The sequence below is a fragment of the Oncorhynchus keta genome, chromosome 7 (genome assembly GCF_023373465.1).
Source record: "Oncorhynchus keta strain PuntledgeMale-10-30-2019 chromosome 7, Oket_V2, whole genome shotgun sequence".
NCBI classification, from domain to species: domain Eukaryota; kingdom Metazoa; phylum Chordata; class Actinopteri; order Salmoniformes; family Salmonidae; genus Oncorhynchus; species Oncorhynchus keta.
Genome location: NC_068427.1, coordinates 56,545,750 through 56,565,218, shown reverse-complemented (window position 1 = coordinate 56,565,218; position 19,469 = coordinate 56,545,750). Strand labels below are relative to the sequence as shown.

The following is a 19,469-nucleotide window of genomic DNA, read 5'->3' as shown; positions in this document are numbered from 1 at the left end:
CTGTAGCTGCCTCCTGTCCTGTATTATTCTACTGTATCTGCCTCCTGTCCTGTATTATTCTACTGTAGCTGCCTCCTGTCCTGTATAGTGATCTACTGTATCTGCCTCCTGTCCTGTATAGTGATCTACTGTAGCTGCCTCCTGTCCTGTATAGTGATCTACTGTATCTGCCTCCTGTCCTGTATTATTCTACTGTAGCTGCCTCCTGTCCTGTATTATTCTACTGTAGCTGCCTCTTGTCCTGTATTATTCTACTGTAGCTGCCTCCTGTCCTGTATAGTGATCTACTGTAGCTGCCTCCTGTCCTGTATTATTCTACTGTAGCTGCCTCCTGTCCTGTATTATTCTACTGTATCTGCCTCCTGTCCTGTATTATTCTACTGTAACTGCCTCCTGTCCTGTATAGTGATCTACTGTAACTGCCTCCTGTCCTGTATAGTAGCATATTGTACTTTAGCTGCTTGGTGTGATTTCAGCATTATCCTGTATAGTACTGTAGCTGCTTGGTGTGATTTTAGCATTATCCTCTATAGTACTGTGGCTGCTTGGTGTGAAATCCAGCATTATCGTGTACAGTACTGTAGCTGCTTGGTGTGATTCCAGCATTATCCTGTACAGTACTGTAGCTGCTCGGTGTGATTCCAGCTTTAAGCAGCATCACCACCACTATAGTCTAGCTGTAGTGACATCACTAATGCAGTGCTGAGAGCTAGGCTGGAGGCACAGTAGCGGACTGCAGAAGCTCTCTCCTCTCTCCCAGCCCCAGCCGACAGTGAGCTGTTTCCCTGCCTCGCTGTCCTCTCTCTCAGGATGGGGGAGTCTCTGCTGCTGGAGCCCAGCTTGGCTCAGACTCTGGCCGTCAGCACAGCTAAAACCTCGAAGCTCTCTCTTTCTACATCCACCCAGCGCTCCCTTGCCACCTGGATCAAAGACAACATCAGGAAGAAGGAGTGTTGCTTCTACGTCGACGGTGACAGGTACAATGGGTTAGAGGAAAATACTGTACTGTACTATGCACTGGGTGATAAATCTAAACAGTTACGTTTCAGGATATTATTGCTGACAATATATGGTATCGTATTGTTTGAGAATAATATTAGTTTTGAACTGGCTGGCTGTAGCTGCACCAAATCTCCAGTATTTTTCCTTCATAGCTTGTTCTCCATCTTATTTTTAAAAAGGGAGGCTTTTTGTTTTTTACAATGTTATTTCCAATGACTGATGAAAACGAATGTGCTCATGGCTCGCTTGTCCCTCTGCAGCAGACATGTGGTGAGCAATATGTTTGGAACTCCAAATCGCGATAAAATCACAGTATCGAGTCACAATACATATACAGGGGTTGTATGTACAGTGGCCATCAAATCAAAATCAAATCACATCAAATCAAATCAAATGTATTTATATAGCCCTTCGTACATCAGCTGATATCTCAAAGTGCTGTACAGAAACCCAGCCTAAAACCCCAAACAGCAAGCAATGCAGGTGTAGAAGCACGGTGGCTAGGAAAAACTCCCTAGAAAGGCCAAAACCTAGTAAGAAACCTAGAGAGGATGTGCTATGTGGGGTGGCCAGTCCTCTTCTGGCTGTTCCGGGTGGAGATTATAACAGAACATGGCCAAGATGTTCATAAATGACCAGCATGGTCGAATAATAACAAGGCAGAACAGTTGAAACTGGAGCAGCAGCACAGTCAGGTGGACCAGGGACAGCAAGGAGTCATCATGTCAGGTAGTCCTGGGGCATGGTCCTAGGGCTCAGGTCCTAGTTGAAACTGGAGCAGCAGCATGGCCAGGTGGACTGGGGACAGCAAGGAGTCATCATGTCAGGTAGTCCTGGGGCATGGTCCTAGGGCTCAGGTCAGTTGAAACTGGAGCAGCAGCATGGCCAGGTGGACCGGGGACAGCAAGGAGTCATCATGTCAGGTAGTCCTAGGGCAGAAGGTATTCACACCCTTTGACCTTATCCACATTCAGTTTCTGAAGCCTGTATTTAAATGGATTTTACATTGAGATGTTTTGTCACTGGCCTACACACAATACACCAACATGTCAAAGTGGAATTATGTTTTTACAAATTAATAAAAATTTTAAAGTTTAAATGTCTTGAGTCGATCCGTTTTCAAGCCCTTTGTTACAGCAAGCCAAAATTAATTAAGGAGTAAACATTTGTTTAACAAGTCACATAATTGCATGGACTCACTCTGTGTGCAATAATAGTGTTTAGCATTATTTTTTAAATGACTACCTCATCTCTATATCCCACACAATTATCTGTAAGGTCCCTCAGTCAAGCAGGGAATTTCAAACACAGATTCAACCACAAAGACAAGAGAAGTTTTCCAATGCCTCACAAAGAAGGGCACCTATTGGTAGATGGGTAAAATAAAAGCAGACATTGAACATCCCTTTGAGCATGGTGCAGTTATTAATTACTCTTTGGATGGTGTATCAATACACCCAGTCACTACAAAGATACAGGCGTCCTTCCTAATTCAGTTGCCGGAGAGGAAGGAAACCACTCAGGGATTTCAGCATGAGGCCAATGGTGACATTAAAAAAAGGTAAGGAGTTTAATGGCTGTGATGGGAGGAAACTGAGGATGGATGAACAACATGGTAGTTACTCCACAATACCAACCTAATGACAGAGTTTAATGGCTGTGATGGGAGGAAACTGAGGATGGATGAACAACATGGTAGTTACTCTACAACCTAATGACAGAGTTTAATGGCTGTGATGGGAGGAAACTGAGGATGGATAAACAACATGGTAGTTACTCCACAATACCAACCTAATGACAGAGTTTAATGGCTGTGATGGGAGGAAACTGAGGATGGATGAACAACATGGTAGTTACTCCACAATACCAACCTAATGACAGAGTTTAATGGCTGTGATAGAAAACTGAGGATGGATGAACAACATGGTAGTTACTCCACAATACCAACCTAATGACAGAGTTTAATGGCTGTGATGGGAGGAAACTGAGGATGGATGAACAGCATGGTAGTTACTCCACAATACCAACCTAATGACAGAGTTTAATGGCTGTGATGGGAGGAAACTGAGGATGGATGAACAACATGGTAGTTACTCCACAATACCAACCTAATGACAGAGTTTAATGGCTGTGATGGGAGGAAACTGAGGATGGATGAACAACATGGTAGTTACTCCACAATACCAACCTAATGACAGAGTTTAATGGCTGTGATGGGAGGAAACTGAGGATGGATGAACAACATGGTAGTTACTCCACAATACCAACCTAATGACAGAGTTTAATGGCTGTGATGGGAGGAAACTGAGGATGGATAAACAACATGGTAGTTACTCCACAATACCAACCTAATGACAGAGTTTAATGGCTGTGATGGGAGGAAACTGAGGATGGATAAACAACATGGTAGTTACTCCACAATACCAACCTAATGACAGAGTTTAATGGCTGTGATGGGAGGAAACTGAGGATGGATAAACAACATGGTAGTTACTCCACAATACCAACCTAATGACAGAGTTTAATGGCTGTGATAGAAAACTGAGGATGGATGAACAACATGGTAGTTACTCCACAATACCAACCTAATGACAGAGTTTAATGGCTGTGATGGGAGGAAACTGAGGATGGATGAACAACATGGTAGTTACTCCACAATACCAACCTAATGACAGAGTTTAATGGCTGTGATGGGAGGAAACTGAGGATGGATGAACAACATGGTAGTTACTCCACAATACCAACCTAATGACAGAGTTTAATGGCTGTGATGGGAGGAAACTGAGGATGGATGAACAACATGGTAGTTACTCCACAATACCAACCTAATGACAGAGTTTAATGGCTGTGATGGGAGGAAACTGAGGATGGATGAACAACATGGTAGTTACTCCACAATACCAACCTAATGACAGAGTTTAATGACTGTGATGGGAGGAAACTGAGGATGGATGAACAACATGGTAGTTACTCCACAATACCAACCTAATGACAGAGTTTAATGGCTGTGATGGGAGGAAACTGAGGATGGATGAACAACATGATAGTTACTCCACAATACCAACCTAATGACAGAGTTTAATGACTGTGATGGGAGGAAACTGAGGATGGATGAACAACATGGTAGTTACTCCACAATACCAACCTAATGACAGAGTTTAATGGCTGTGATGGGAGGAAACTGAGGATGGATGAACAACATGGTAGTTACTCCACAATACCAACCTAATGACAGAGTTTAATGGCTGTGATGGGAGGAAACTGAGGATGGATGAACAACATGGTAGTTACTCCACAACCTGAATGACAGAGTGAAAAGAAAGACGCCTGTACAGAATAATGTCACTAAAGTAAAACTGCAAACAATGTGGCGATTAACTTTTTGTCCTGAATTCAAAGTGTTATGTTTGGGGAAAATTCAATTTAACACATTACTGAATACCACTCTCCACTTTTGACTTAAATCTGCCTAAAAATCTATGGCAAGACCTGAAAATGGTTACTTAGCAATGATCAACAAACAATTTCACAGAGCTTGAAGAATTTAGAAAATAACAACTTACCCAGAAAGACACAGCTACAGTGCCTTGCGAAAGTATTCGCCCCTCTTGAACTTTGCGACCTTTTGCCACAGTCATTTAGTCATTTAGGTCAACATTGGATCATTCAGAGATCCTCACTGAATTTCTGGAGAGAGTTTGCTGCACTGAAAGTAAAGGGGCTGAATAATTTTGCACGCCCAATTTTTCTGTTTTTGATTTGTTAAAAAAGTTTGAAATATCCAATAAATGTCCTTCCACTTCATGATTGTGTCCCACTTGTTGTTGATTCTTCACAAAAAAATACAGTTTTATATCTTTATGTTTGAAGCCTGAAATGTGGCAAAAGGTAGCAAAGTTCAAGGGGGCCGAATACTTTCGCAAGGCACTGTATAAATCACTACCAATCACTGTGATTGTAACATAAATTGAATAGGTTGAATACTTAAAGAAAATAGTGTTTATTTTTAATAAATGTTTTACAAATGTTAAAAATCTTCTTCCACTTTGACATTAGTCTTTTTTGTAAATTATTAACAAAAATATAGAAGTAAATCAATTTTATCCCACTTTGGAACAAAACAAATCATTTTTGGAAAAAGTAAATGGATGTGAATACTTTCTGAAGGCGAATCATGAGAATCGTATACATATCGTATCGTGGGTTAGTGGATTATACTGTACACTGGGTTAGTGGATTATACTGTACACTGGGTTAGTGGATTATGCTGTACACTGGGTTAGAGGATTATGCTGTACACTGGGTTAGAGGATTATGCTGTATACTGGGTTAGAGGATTATACTGTACACTGGGTTAGAGGATTATACTGTACACTGGGTTAGAGGATTATACTGTACACTGGGTTAGTGGATTATGCTGTATACTGGGTTAGAGGATTATGCTGTACACTGGGTTAGAGGATTATGCTGTATACTGGGTTAGAGGATTATACTGTACACTGGGTTAGAGGATTATACTGTACACTGGGTTAGAGGATTATACTGTACTGTACACTGGGTTAGAGGATTATACTGTACACTGGGTTAGAGGATTATACTGTACACTGGGTTAGAGGATTATACTGTACACTGGGTTAGAGGATTATACTGTACACTGGGTTAGAGGATTATACTGTACACTGGGTTAGAGGATTATACTGTACTGTACACTGGGTTAGAGGATTATACTGTACACTGGGTTAGAGGATTATACTGTACACTGGGTTAGAGGATTATACTGTACACTGGGTTAGAGGATTATACTGTACACTGGGTTAGAGGATTATACTGTACACTGGGTTAGAGGATTATACTGTACTGTACACTGGGTTAGAGGATTATACTGTACACTGGGTTAGAGGATTATACTGTACACTGGGTTAGAGGATTATACTGTACACTGGGTTAGAGGATTATACTGTACACTGGGTTAGAGGATTATACTGTACTGTACACTGGGTTAGAGGATTATACTGTACACTGGGTTAGAGGATTATACTGTACACTGGGTTAGAGGATTATACTGTACACTGGGTTAGAGGATTATACTGTACACTGGGTTAGTGGATTATGCTGTATACTGGGTTAGAGGATTATGCTGTACACTGGGTTAGAGGATTATGCTGTATACTGGGTTAGAGGATTATACTGTACACTGGGTTAGAGGATTATACTGTACACTGGGTTAGAGGATTATACTGTACTGTACACTGGGTTAGAGGATTATACTGTACACTGGGTTAGAGGATTATACTGTACACTGGGTTAGAGGATTATACTGTACACTGGGTTAGAGGATTATACTGTACACTGGGTTAGAGGATTATACTGTACACTGGGTTAGAGGATTATACTGTACTGTACACTGGGTTAGAGGATTATACTGTACACTGGGTTAGAGGATTATACTGTACACTGGGTTAGAGGATTATACTGTACACTGGGTTAGAGGATTATACTGTACACTGGGTTAGAGGATTATACTGTACACTGGGTTAGAGGATTATACTGTACTGTACACTGGGTTAGAGGATTATACTGTACACTGGGTTAGAGGATTATACTGTACACTGGGTTAGAGGATTATACTGTACACTGGGTTAGAGGATTATACTGTACACTGGGTTAGAGGATTATACTGTACTGTACACTGGGTTAGAGGATTATACTGTACACTGGGTTAGAGGATTATACTGTACACTGGGTTAGAGGATTATACTGTACACTGGGTTAGAGGATTATACTGTACACTGGGTTAGAGGATTATACTGTACACTGGGTTAGAGGATTATACTGTACACTGGGTTAGAGGATTATACTGTACACTGGGTTAGAGGATTATACTGTACACTGGGTTGGAGGATTGTACTGTACACTGGGTTAGAGGATTATACTGTACTGTACACTGGGTTAGAGGATTATACTGTACTGTACACTGGGTTAGAGGATTATACTGTACACTGGGTTAGAGGATTATACTGTACACTGGGTTAAAGGATTATACTGTACTGTACACTGGGTTAGAGGATTATACTGTACACTGGGTTAGAGGATTATACTGTACACTGGGTTAGAGGATTATACTGTACACTGGGTTAGAGGATTATACTGTACTGTACACTGGGTTAGAGGATTATACTGTACACTGCGTTAGAGGATTATACTGTACACTGGGTTAAAGGATTATACTGTACACTGGGTTAGAGGATTATACTGTACACTGGGTTAGAGGATTATACTATACTGTACACTGCGTTAGAGGATTATACTGTATACTGGGTTAGAGGATTATACTGTACACTGGGTTAGAGGATTATACTGTACACTGGGTTAGAGGATTATACTGTACACTGTGTTAGAGGATTATACTGTACACTGGGTTAGAGGATTATACTGTACACTGGGTTAGAGGATTATACTGTACACTGGGTTAGAGGATTATACTGTACTGTACACTGGGTTAGAGGATTATACTGTACACTGGGTTAGAGGATTATACTGTACACTGGGTTAGAGGATTATACTGTACACCGGGTTAGAGGATTATACTGTACACTGGGTTAGAGGATTATACTGTACACTGGGTTAGAGGATTATACTGTACACTGGGTTAGAGGATTATACTGTACACTGGGTTAGAGGATTATACTGTACACTGGGTTAGAGGATTATACTGTACACTGGGTTAGAGGATTATAATGTACACTGGGTTAGAGGATTATACTGTACACTGGGTTAGAGGATTATACTGTACACTGGGTTAGAGGATTATACTGTACACTGGGTTAGAGGATTATACTGTACACTGAGTTGGAGGATTGTACTGTACACTGGGTTAGAGGATTATACTGTACACTGGGTTAGAGGATTGTACTCTACACTGGGTTAGAGGATTATACTGTACACTGGGTTAAAGGATTATACTGTACACTGAGTTGGAGGATTGTACTGTACACTGGGTTAGAGGATTATACTGTACTGTACACTGGGTTAGAGGATTATACTGTATACTGGGTTGGAGGATTATACTGTATACTGGGTTAGAGGATTATACTGTACACTGGGTTAGAGGATTATACTGTACTGTACACTGGGTTAGAGGATTATACTGTACACTGGGTTAGAGGATTATACTGTACTGTACACTGGGTTAGAGGATTGTACTGTACACTGGGTTAGATGATTATACTGTACTGTACACTGGGTTAGAGGGTTATACTGTACACTGGGTTAGAGGATTATACTGTACACTGGGTTAGAGGATTATACTGTACTGTACACTGGGTTAGAGGATTATACTGTACACTGGGTTAGAGGATTATACTGTACACTGGGTTAGAGGATTATACTGTACTGTACACTGGGTTAGAGGATTATACTGTACACTGGGTTAGAGGATTATACTGTACACTGGGTTAGAGGATTATACTGTACACTGGGTTAGAGGATTATACTGTACACGGGGTTAGAGGATTATACTGTACACTGGGTTAGAGGATTATACTGTACACTGGGTTAGAGGATTATACTGTACACTGGGTTAGAGGATTATACTGTACACTGGGTTAGAGGATTATACTGTACTGTACACTGGGTTAGAGGATTGTACTGTACACTGGGTTAGAGGATTATACTGTACACTGGGTTAGAGGATTATACTGTACACTGGGTTAGAGGATTATACTGTACACTGGGTTTGAGGATTCTACTGTACTGTACACTGGGTTAGAGGATTATACTGTACACTTGGTTAGAGGATTATACTGTACACTGGGTTAGAGGATTATACTGTACTGTACACTGGGTTAGAGGATTATACTGTACACTGGGTTAGAGGATTATACTGTACACTGGGTTAGAGGATTATACTGTACACTGGGTTAGAGGATTATACTGTACACTGGGTTAGAGGATTATACTGTACTGTACACTGGGTTAGAGGATTATACTGTACACTGGGTTAGAGGATTATACTGTACTGTACACTGGGTTAGAGGATTATACTGTACACTGGGTTAGAGGATTATACTGTACACTGGGTTAGAGCATTATACTGTACACTGGGTTAGAGGATTATACTGTACACTGGGTTAGAGGATTATACTGTACACTGGGTTAGAGGATTATACTGTACACTGGGTTAGAGGATTATACTGTACACTGGGTTAGAGGATTATACTGTACACTGGGTTAGAGGATTATACTGTACTGTACACTGGGTTAGAGGATTATACTGTACACTGGGTTAGAGGATTATACTGTACACTGGGTTAGAGGATTGTACTGTACACTGGGTTAGAGGATTATACTGTACACTGGGTGGGAGGATTATACTGTACACTGGGTTAGAGATTATACTGTACACTGGGTTATACTGTACACTGGTTTAGAGGATTGTACTGTACACTGGGTTAGAGGATTATACTGTACTGTACACTGGGTTAGAGGATTATACTGTACACTGGGTTAGAGGATTATACTGTACACTGGGTTAGAGGATTATACTGTACACTGGGTTAGAGGATTGTACTGTACACTGGGTTAGAGGATTATACTGTACACTGGGTTAGAGGATTATACTGTACACTGGGTTAGAGGATTATACTGTACACTGGGTTAGAGGACACTGGGTTAGAGGATTATACTTATACTATACTGTACACTGGGTTAGAGGATTATACTGTACACTGGGTTAGAGGATTTACTGTACTGTACTGTACACTGGGTTAGAGGATTATACTGTACACTGGGTTAGAGGATTATACTGTACACTGGGTTAGAGGATTATACTGTACACTGGGTTAGAGGATTATACTGTACACTGGGTTAGAGACTGGGATTATACTGTACACTGGGTTGTACACTGGGTTAGAGGATTATACTGTACACTGGGTTAGAGGATTATACTGTACACTGGGTTAGAGGATTATACTGTACACTGGGTTGGAGGATTATACTGTACACTGGGTTAGAGGATTATACTGTACACTGGGTTAGAGGATTATACTGTACACTGGGTTAGAGGATTATACTGTACTGTACACTGGGTTAGAGGATTATACTGTACACTGGGTTAGAGGATTATACTGTACACTGGGTTAGAGGATTATACTGTATACTGGGCTAGAGGATTATACTGTACACTGGGTTAGAGGATTATACTGTACACTGGGTTAGAGGATTGTACTGTACACTGGGTTAGAGGATTATACTGTACACTGGGTTAGAGGATTATACTGTATACTGGGCTAGAGGATTATACTGTACACTGGGTTAGAGGATTATACTGTACTGTACACTGGGTTAGAGGATTATACTGTACACTGGGTTAGAGGATTATACTGTATACTGGGCTAGAGGATTATACTGTACACTGGGTTAGAGGATTATACTGTACTGTACACTGGGTTAGAGGATTATACTGTACACTGGGTTATAGGATTATACTGTACCCTGGGTTAGAGGATTATACTGTACACTGGGTTAGAGGATTATACTGTACACTGGGTTAGAGGATTATACTGTACACTGGGTTAGAGGATTATACTGTACACTGGGTTAGAGGATTATACTGTACACTGGGTTAGAGGATTGTACTGTACACTGCGTTAGAGGATTATACTGTACACTGGGTTAGAGGATTATACTGTACACTGGGTTAGAGGATTATACTGTACACTGGGTTAGAGGATTATACTGTACACTGGGTTAGAGGATTATACTGTACACTGGGTTAGAGGATTATACTGTACACTGGGTTAGAGGATTATACTGTACTGTACACTGGGTTTGAGGATTCTAACTAGGTTTGGAATAGTTTTACGGTGTACAGGCTTCCTTCTTTTCAGTCTGTCATTTCGGTCATTTAGACATTTCTACCCGGCCATAATTAAAGTACTCGGGCCCAGCTGCGCAAGTGGCCAAGAATTAAAGGGTGATTCCACTTACTCCATGGGCCATTCTTCATGAATTAAAGGGTGATTCCACTAACTCCATGGGCCATTCTTCATGAATTAAAGGGTGATTCCACTAACTCCATGGGCCATTCTTCATGAATTAAAGGGTGATTCCACTAACTCCATGGGCCATTCTTCATGAATTAAAGGGTGATTCCACTAACTCCATGGGCCATTCTTCATGAATTAAAGGGTGATTCCACTAACTCCTTGGGCCATTCTACATGAATTAAAGGGTGATTCCACTAACTCCATGGGCCATTCTACATGAGTTAATGGGTGATTCCACTAACACCATGGGCCATTCTACATTAATTAAAGGGTGATTCCACTAACTCCATGGGCCATTCTATAGCCAACCTGGAATGTGTTGAGTTCCACACTCCTCAAAAGGCTCATCGCTCCATCTCCTCTGTCATCTCAGGGAGAGGAATTAGTTAGGCAACTGGCCAGTTTCTTTACCTGGATCTCCACTGATTTAGCACGGCTGTCTGTCCCAGGCATGGTCTTGGTAATATGGCCCACCGGCCAGGAAGCTTGAGGCAGTTAAGGGTCCACTATCATTACTACTTGGTCAGTGTCTCGGCTGGCCATTTCTCTCTGCCATTTCTCTCTGTGCTGTAGGCTTGGTAGGTAATCCCGAAAGAATCGGGCCCAGAAATGGTCAGCCAAGATCTGGCTTTGCCGCCACTGGCGTCTGCCTACGAGGTTAGTATCAGCATACATGGCTTGAGGAATTGAGGCGTCTCATCCAGAGCAGATTCGATCTGACTGGATCTGGGTCAGCGATGTCTGAAGAGAGATATCCCAAGGGTTTGGAGTTCAGTATCCCTTCCACCTTTATCAGGACGGTCTGCAAGACAGTTTCAGTGACAGTTTGGTCCCTTGGGAAGTAAGGCCGTCTTCACAGATTTGATCTCTGTCTCCCATGTTCCTCCAAAATGAGGAGCTCCTTGAGTGATGAATTTGAATGAGATTGTTGGTCCATCAGTTGATCCTGGAGGGTTGGTTCGTTGGCTTGGAGGGCTTAATCCAACCTGGTTTCTCCTGCCTTGAAGTTTGTGCCCCTGTCAGCCAGGATCTCATAGGGTTTCCCCCATCGGGAGATAAACCGCCGTAAGGCTAAGTGTATCCAAACCGCCGTAGGGCTTCAGTATCCAAACTCTCCGGGTGGACACATCTAGTTGTCAAGCACTGAAAAAGAATGCCTCAGGGCTTCTCTACTTGACGACTTAGCTTGATCGTAAAAGGGCCTAAAGCAATCTACTCCTGTTGACCAGGAGGGGGGTTTGAGGAAGCGCAAGCGAGCAGGGGGCAAATCTGCCATTTTGGGCACAGTTGCTCCAGCCGCCATCTCTGACATGCCATGCAGGTGTATTGGTGGGGGCTCCTCGTCCTCCAAATATCCAGTACTTCCGCCTCATCTCCCATAACTCTTGATGAGGAGGTTGGTAATAGGGAGTCTGGAGTCAAGAATAATTGGATGGATAGCATCGGGATCCAAGATTCCTGCTTGGTGCAGCCTCCCTGTGACTCTGGTCACTCTGAATATTTGGTCATACTCTGGGACAAGAGAGAGAAGACGCATGTCCTTCGCCACTTCCTGACCTGCTTTCAGCGCTTTAAGCTCCTCAGGGAAGCTTACTGATTGTGCATGCTGTAGGAGGAGTGTCCCTGCAGCGAGGGAGGTGGGTATGGAAGGTCTGGGTGGCGCCGATCAGATCCTGCAGTGTTTGGGATTGTGCTAGTGCCCTTTATTATTACAGTATACTCCTCTTAGCCATTGTACAGTATAATTGTAGAAAAGGCCAATCTCAGCAACAGTCTCTGGCGTAAAGAAGGAGTGTGAACGCAAGGAGGGTCATTAAAGGCTGAATCCCACGACCATGTACTTCAATAGAGAAGCCGGGGAAGAACCCGGAAGGGAGGAATCCAGGAAGAAGATCTCTCTCAAGAGCAAGAACATCAAATTCCAGCCCTACTGTGCCTATTGCATAGTACATTGGTTTATATTATTCTACTTTTCTGTACACTGGGTTAGAGGATTAAACTGTACTGTATTTGTATTTATTAAGGATCGCCATTAGTTCCTGCTAAGTCAGCAGCTTCTCTTCCTGGGGATTATTATGGATTCCCATTAGTTCCTGCCAAGGCAGCAGCTACTCTTCCTGGGGTTTATTATGGATCCCCATTAGTTCCTGCTAAGTCAACAGCTACTCTTCCTGGGGATTATTATGGATTCCCATTAGTTCCTGCCAAGGCAGCAGCTACTCTTCCTGGGGTTTATTATGGATCCCCATTAGTTCCTGCCAAGGCAGCAGCTACTCTTCCTGGGGATTATTATGGATTCCCATTAGTTCCTGCCAAGGCAGCAGCTACTCTTCCTGGGGTTTATTATGGCTCCCCATTAGTTCCTGCCAAGGTAGCAGCTACTCTTCCTGGGGTTTATTATGGCTCCCCATTAGTTCCTGCCAAGGCAGTAGATACTCTTCCTGGGGGTTTATTATGGATCCCCATTAGTTCCTGCCAAGGCAGCAGCTACTCTTCCTGGGGTCTGGCAAAATTAAGGCAGTTATACAATTTTAAAATCATTGCAATACATTACTTACAGAATTCACGAGACACTAAGTGTGTGCCCTCAGGCCCATACTCCACTATCACATATCTACAACACAAAATCCATGTGTACGTGTGTGTATTGTCGTGGAAATTCTAATCAAGTAAGGGAGAAGAGACTTTCAATTTCTCCAAACAATCGACCTTTAAGTATCGATTAATTATATTATTTCCAAGATGGCGTAGCAGTGCAGACGTGGTTTGTCGTCCTCTCTTTTACTTTTTGTAATTTTTTGTCTTTTTTGTATATATTTCAATTTATTTTCAATCTTTCACTATTTTAAATGAAATATACCATCTGGTAACCCGCCTCACTCAATGAGACATGGATCTGCTATTTCTTTTAGACCTTATAGCCAGAACCTCCATCAGAAGCTAACCAGATAATTAGCTACTAGCTATTTAGTCATTGTTAACCACTGCTAGCGGCCTTTACCTTCTGCACAGGCACCAACCATGTTTTTAGCCTGGATAATACCTAACAGCCTCAGACTGTTTTTCTCCACTATAATGCCGGATTCCTGCCGTAAACCCTGGACCATTACTCCTGATCATCACAGCTAGCTAGCTTCGACCGAGTGACCCAGCCTCTAAGCTAGCCCTGATCCAGGCCCACCTCCCAGCCAACTCTGTGATCACCCAGCTACCCAGCCGATGCCTCCCGAACACGGCTACTCCACCGGATACTTGCCGTAAGCTCTGGACCTTTGCAGCGGCTCATCGCTGCTAGCTAGCTGCTACCGAGTGGCTATAGTGGCTAATGCTCCTGCCCCGAAGCTAGCACTAGTTAGCCGTGAGCCAGGCGCATCTAGTAAACTAAATTACTACAACTACAATACCTCTTTCGTCTTCTGGCCCGGCCCCTCTGTCAACACAACGCCCCGCCGTACCACCACGACTGGTCCGCAGACGTAAGTCCATCCATTGTGCCCTCAACTGGCCATTGCCAGACGTCGGACGCTTCTAATAACCCTGGCCTGCTAACTTTAAACCCCGTGTCTCCCGCATGCTAGCCGTGGCTTCCCTGCTCTATTGCTGTTCACTGGACCCTATGATCACTTGGCTACATAGCTGATGCCTACTGGACTGTTCATTAATCACGGTCCTCCTTTCTGTTTATTCCTTGTTTATCTGTCGGCCCCAGCCGCGAACTCAGGCCCTGTGTGTAGTTAACCGACCCTTTTTGCCCATTCACTGCCATGTTGTTGTCTTAGCTGATTTAGCTGATGTTATCTTAGCTAGCTCTCCCAATCAACACCTGTGATTGCTTTATGCCTCGCTTTATGTCTCTCTCAAATGTCAATATGCCTTGTATACTGTTGTTTAGGATAGTTATCATTGTTTTCGTTCACAGTGGAGCCCCTAGTCCCAGTCTACATGCTTCAGATTCCTCCTTTGTCCCACCCCACACATGCGGTGACCTCACCCAGTATAACCAGCACATCCAGAGATGCAACCTCTCTTGTCATCACTCAGTGCCTGGGCTTACCTCCACTATACCCGCACCCCACCATACCCCTGTCTGCACATTATGCCCTGAATCTATTCTACCACATCCAGAAATCTGCTCCTTTTATTCTCTGTCCCCAACGCACGAGACGACCAGTTTTAATAGCCTTTAGCCGTACCCTCATCCTACTCCTCCTCTGTTCCTCGGGTGATGTGGAGGTAAATCCAGGTCCTGTGTGTCCTCAGGTGCTCTCATTTGTTAACTTCTGTAATGGAAAAAGCCTTGGTTTCATACATGTCAACATCAGAAGCCTCCTCCCTAAGTTTGTTTTACTCAATGCTTAATGACTGGTTCTATAATGACTAGTTCTATAATGATGACTGTTTCTCTACTGACTAGTTCTATATTGACTGGTTCTATAATGACTGGTTCTATAATGACTGGTTCTCTAATTAATGGTTCGCGAATTATGGTTTCTATATTGACTATTTCTATAGTGACTGGTTCTTTAATAACTGATTCTATAATGACAAGTTCTATAATGACTGGTTCTATCATGACGTGTTCTATAATGACTGGTTCTATAATGACTGGTTCTATAATGACTGGTTCTCTAATGACTGGTTCTCTAATGACTGGTTCTATAATGACTGGTTCTCTAATGACTGGTTCTCTAATGACTGGTTCTCTGATGACTGTTTCTCTACTGACTAGTTCTCAAATTAATGGTTCTCTAATGACTGCTTCTAGAATGACTGGTTCTATCATGACGTGTTCTATAATGATGTGTTCTATAATGATGTGTTCTATAATGACTGGTTCTCTAATGACTGATTCTATAATGACTGGTTCTCTAATGACTGCTTCTATAATGACTGGTTCTATCATGACGTGTTCTATAATGACTGGTTCTATAATGACTGGTTCTCTAATGACTGGTTCTATAATGACTGGTTCTATAATGACTAGTTCTATAATGACTGGTTCTCTAATGACTGCTTCTATAATGACTGGTTCTATCATGACGTGTTCTATAATGATGTGTTCTATAATGATGTGTTCTATAATGACTGGTTCTATAATGACTGGTTCTATAATGATGTGTTCTATAATGACTGGTTCTATAATGACTGGTTCTCTAATGACTGATTCTATAATGACTGGTTCTCTAATGACTGCTTCTATAATGACTGGTTCTATCATGACGTGTTCTATAATGATGTGTTCTATAATGACTGGTTCTACAATGACTAGTTCTATAATGATGTGTTCTATAATGACTGGTTCTTTAATGACTGATTCTATAATGACAAGTTCTATAATGACTGGTTCTATCATGACGTGTTCTATAATGATGTGTTCTATAATGATGTGTTCTATAATGACTGGTTCTATAATGACTGGTTCTATAATGATGTGTTCTATAATGACTGGTTCTATCATGACGTGTTCTATAATGATGTGTTCTATAATGATGTGTTCTATAATGACTGGTTCTATAATGACTAGTTCTATAATGATGTGTTCTATAATGACTGGTTCTATAATGACTAGTTCTATAATGACTAGTTCTATAATGATGTGTTCTATAATGACTGGTTCTATAATGACTAGTTCTATAATGACTAGTTATATAATGATGTGTTCTATAATGATGTGTTCTATAATGATGTGTTCTATAATGACTGGTTCTATAATGACTAGTTCTATAATGATGTGTTCTATAATGACTGGTTCTATAATGACTAGTTCTATAATGACTAGTTCTATAATGATGTGTTCTATAATGATGTGTTCTATAATGATGTGTTCTATAATGATGTGTTCTATAATGATGTGTTCTATAATGACTGGTTCTATAATGACTGGTTCTATAATGACTGCTTCTAATGATCATGACTAGTTCTATAATGACTGGTTCTATAATGACTGGTTCTATAATGACTGCTTCTAGAATGACTGGTTCTATCATGACTAGTTCTATAATGACTGGTTCTATATTGACTGGTTTTCAAATGACTGGTTCTCAAATGAGTGGTTCTCTAATTATTGGTTCGGTAGTGACGGTTTCTGTATTGACAAGCTATATTGACTGGTTCTATAATGACTGGTTCTATAATGACTGGTTCTCTAATTAATGGTTCGCGAATTATGGTTTCTATATTGACTATTTCTATAGTGACTGGTTCTTTAATAACTGATTCTATAATGACAAGTTCTATAATGACTGGTTCTATCATGACGTGTTCTATAATGACTGGTTCTATAATGACTGGTTCTATAATGACTGGTTCTCTAATGACTGGTTCTCTAATGACTGGTTCTATAATGACTGGTTCTCTAATGACTGGTTCTCTAATGACTGGTTCTCTGATGACTGTTTCTCTACTGACTAGTTCTCAAATTAATGGTTCTCTAATGACTGCTTCTAGAATGACTGGTTCTATCATGACGTGTTCTATAATGATGTGTTCTATAATGATGTGTTCTATAATGACTGGTTCTCTAATGACTGATTCTATAATGACTGGTTCTCTAATGACTGCTTCTATAATGACTGGTTCTATCATGACGTGTTCTATAATGACTGGTTCTATAATGACTGGTTCTCTAATGACTGGTTCTATAATGACTGGTTCTATAATGACTAGTTCTATAATGACTGGTTCTCTAATGACTGCTTCTATAATGACTGGTTCTATCATGACGTGTTCTATAATGATGTGTTCTATAATGATGTGTTCTATAATGACTGGTTCTATAATGACTGGTTCTATAATGATGTGTTCTATAATGACTGGTTCTATAATGACTGGTTCTCTAATGACTGATTCTATAATGACTGGTTCTCTAATGACTGCTTCTATAATGACTGGTTCTATCATGACGTGTTCTATAATGATGTGTTCTATAATGACTGGTTCTACAATGACTAGTTCTATAATGATGTGTTCTATAATGACTGGTTCTTTAATGACTGATTCTATAATGACAAGTTCTATAATGACTGGTTCTATCATGACGTGTTCTATAATGATGTGTTCTATAATGATGTGTTCTATAATGACTGGTTCTATAATGACTGGTTCTATAATGATGTGTTCTATAATGACTGGTTCTATCATGACGTGTTCTATAATGATGTGTTCTATAATGATGTGTTCTATAATGACTGGTTCTATAATGACTAGTTCTATAATGATGTGTTCTATAATGACTGGTTCTATAATGACTAGTTCTATAATGACTAGTTCTATAATGATGTGTTCTATAATGACTGGTTCTATAATGACTAGTTCTATAATGACTAGTTATATAATGATGTGTTCTATAATGATGTGTTCTATAATGATGTGTTCTATAATGACTGGTTCTATAATGACTAGTTCTATAATGATGTGTTCTATAATGACTGGTTCTATAATGACTAGTTCTATAATGACTAGTTCTATAATGATGTGTTCTATAATGATGTGTTCTATAATGATGTGTTCTATAATGATGTGTTCTATAATGACTGGTTCTATAATGACTGGTTCTATAATGACTGCTTCTAGAATGACTGGTTCTATCATGACTAGTTCTATAATGATGTGTTCTATAATGACTGGTTCTATAATGACTGGTTCTATAATGACTGCTTCTAGAATGACTGGTTCTATCATGACTAGTTCTATAATGACTGGTTCTATATTGACTGGTTTTCAAATGACTGGTTCTCAAATGAGTGGTTCTCTAATTATTGGTTCGGTAGTGACGGTTTCTGTATTGACAAGCTATAATGACTGGTTATCTAAGGATATGTTCTCTAATGACTGGTTCAATAATGACTGGTGCTCTAATGAAATGTTCTATAATGACTGGTTCTATCATGACTGGTTCTATCATGACTAGTTCTATAATGATGTGTTCTATAATGACTGGTTCAATAATGACTGGTTCTATCATGACTAGTTCTATAATGATGTGTTCTATAATGACTGGTTCTATCATGACTGGTTCTATCATGACTAGTTCTATAATGATGTGTTCTATAATGACTGGTTCAATAATGACTGGTTCTATCATGACTGGTTCTATAATGACTGGTTCAATAATGACTGGTTCTATCATGACTGGTGCTCTAATGAAATGTTCTATAATGACTGGTTCTCTAATGACTGGTTCAATAATGACTGGTTCAATAATGACTGGTTCTATAATGACTGGTTCTATCATGACTGGTTCTATCATGACTAGTTCTATAATGATGTGTTCTATAATGACTGGTTCAATAATGACTGGTTCTATCATGACTGGTTCTATAATGACTGGTTCAATAATGACTGGTTCTATCATGACTGGTGCTCTAATGAAATGTTCTATAATGGCCTGTTTTTTAATGACTGTTTTTCTCATGACTTGTT

At 40.7% G+C, this 19,469-nt stretch overlaps 1 protein-coding gene and 1 long non-coding RNA gene across 15 annotated transcripts in view; one reads left to right on the top strand and one right to left on the bottom strand.

The window, feature by feature from the left end:
• Positions 1 to 770: 770 nt before the first annotated feature.
• trpm2 (transient receptor potential cation channel, subfamily M, member 2) overlaps positions 771 to 19,469 on the top strand; it is a 90,176-nt gene continuing 71,477 nt past the window's right edge. For both annotated transcript variants that reach the window (XM_052523304.1, XM_052523303.1), the window contains exon 1: positions 771 to 977. In XM_052523304.1, coding sequence (XP_052379264.1) covers positions 811 to 977 — 167 coding nt within the window. In that variant the 5' untranslated portion in view covers positions 771 to 810. The remainder of the gene's footprint in view (positions 978 to 19,469) is intronic.
• Positions 2,571 to 4,336, bottom strand: LOC127931266 (uncharacterized). Of its 13 annotated transcripts, none has more exons than XR_008140576.1 (5): positions 4,068 to 4,336; positions 3,588 to 3,987; positions 3,031 to 3,430; positions 2,794 to 2,873; positions 2,571 to 2,639 (listed from the first exon to the last, which is right to left on the bottom strand). It is a non-coding gene; the product is annotated as an uncharacterized LOC127931266 (long non-coding RNA). The 13 variants fall into 13 exon arrangements; XR_008140574.1 differs by having other exon boundaries at positions 2,580 to 2,639; positions 2,714 to 2,873; XR_008140572.1 differs by lacking the exon at positions 2,794 to 2,873.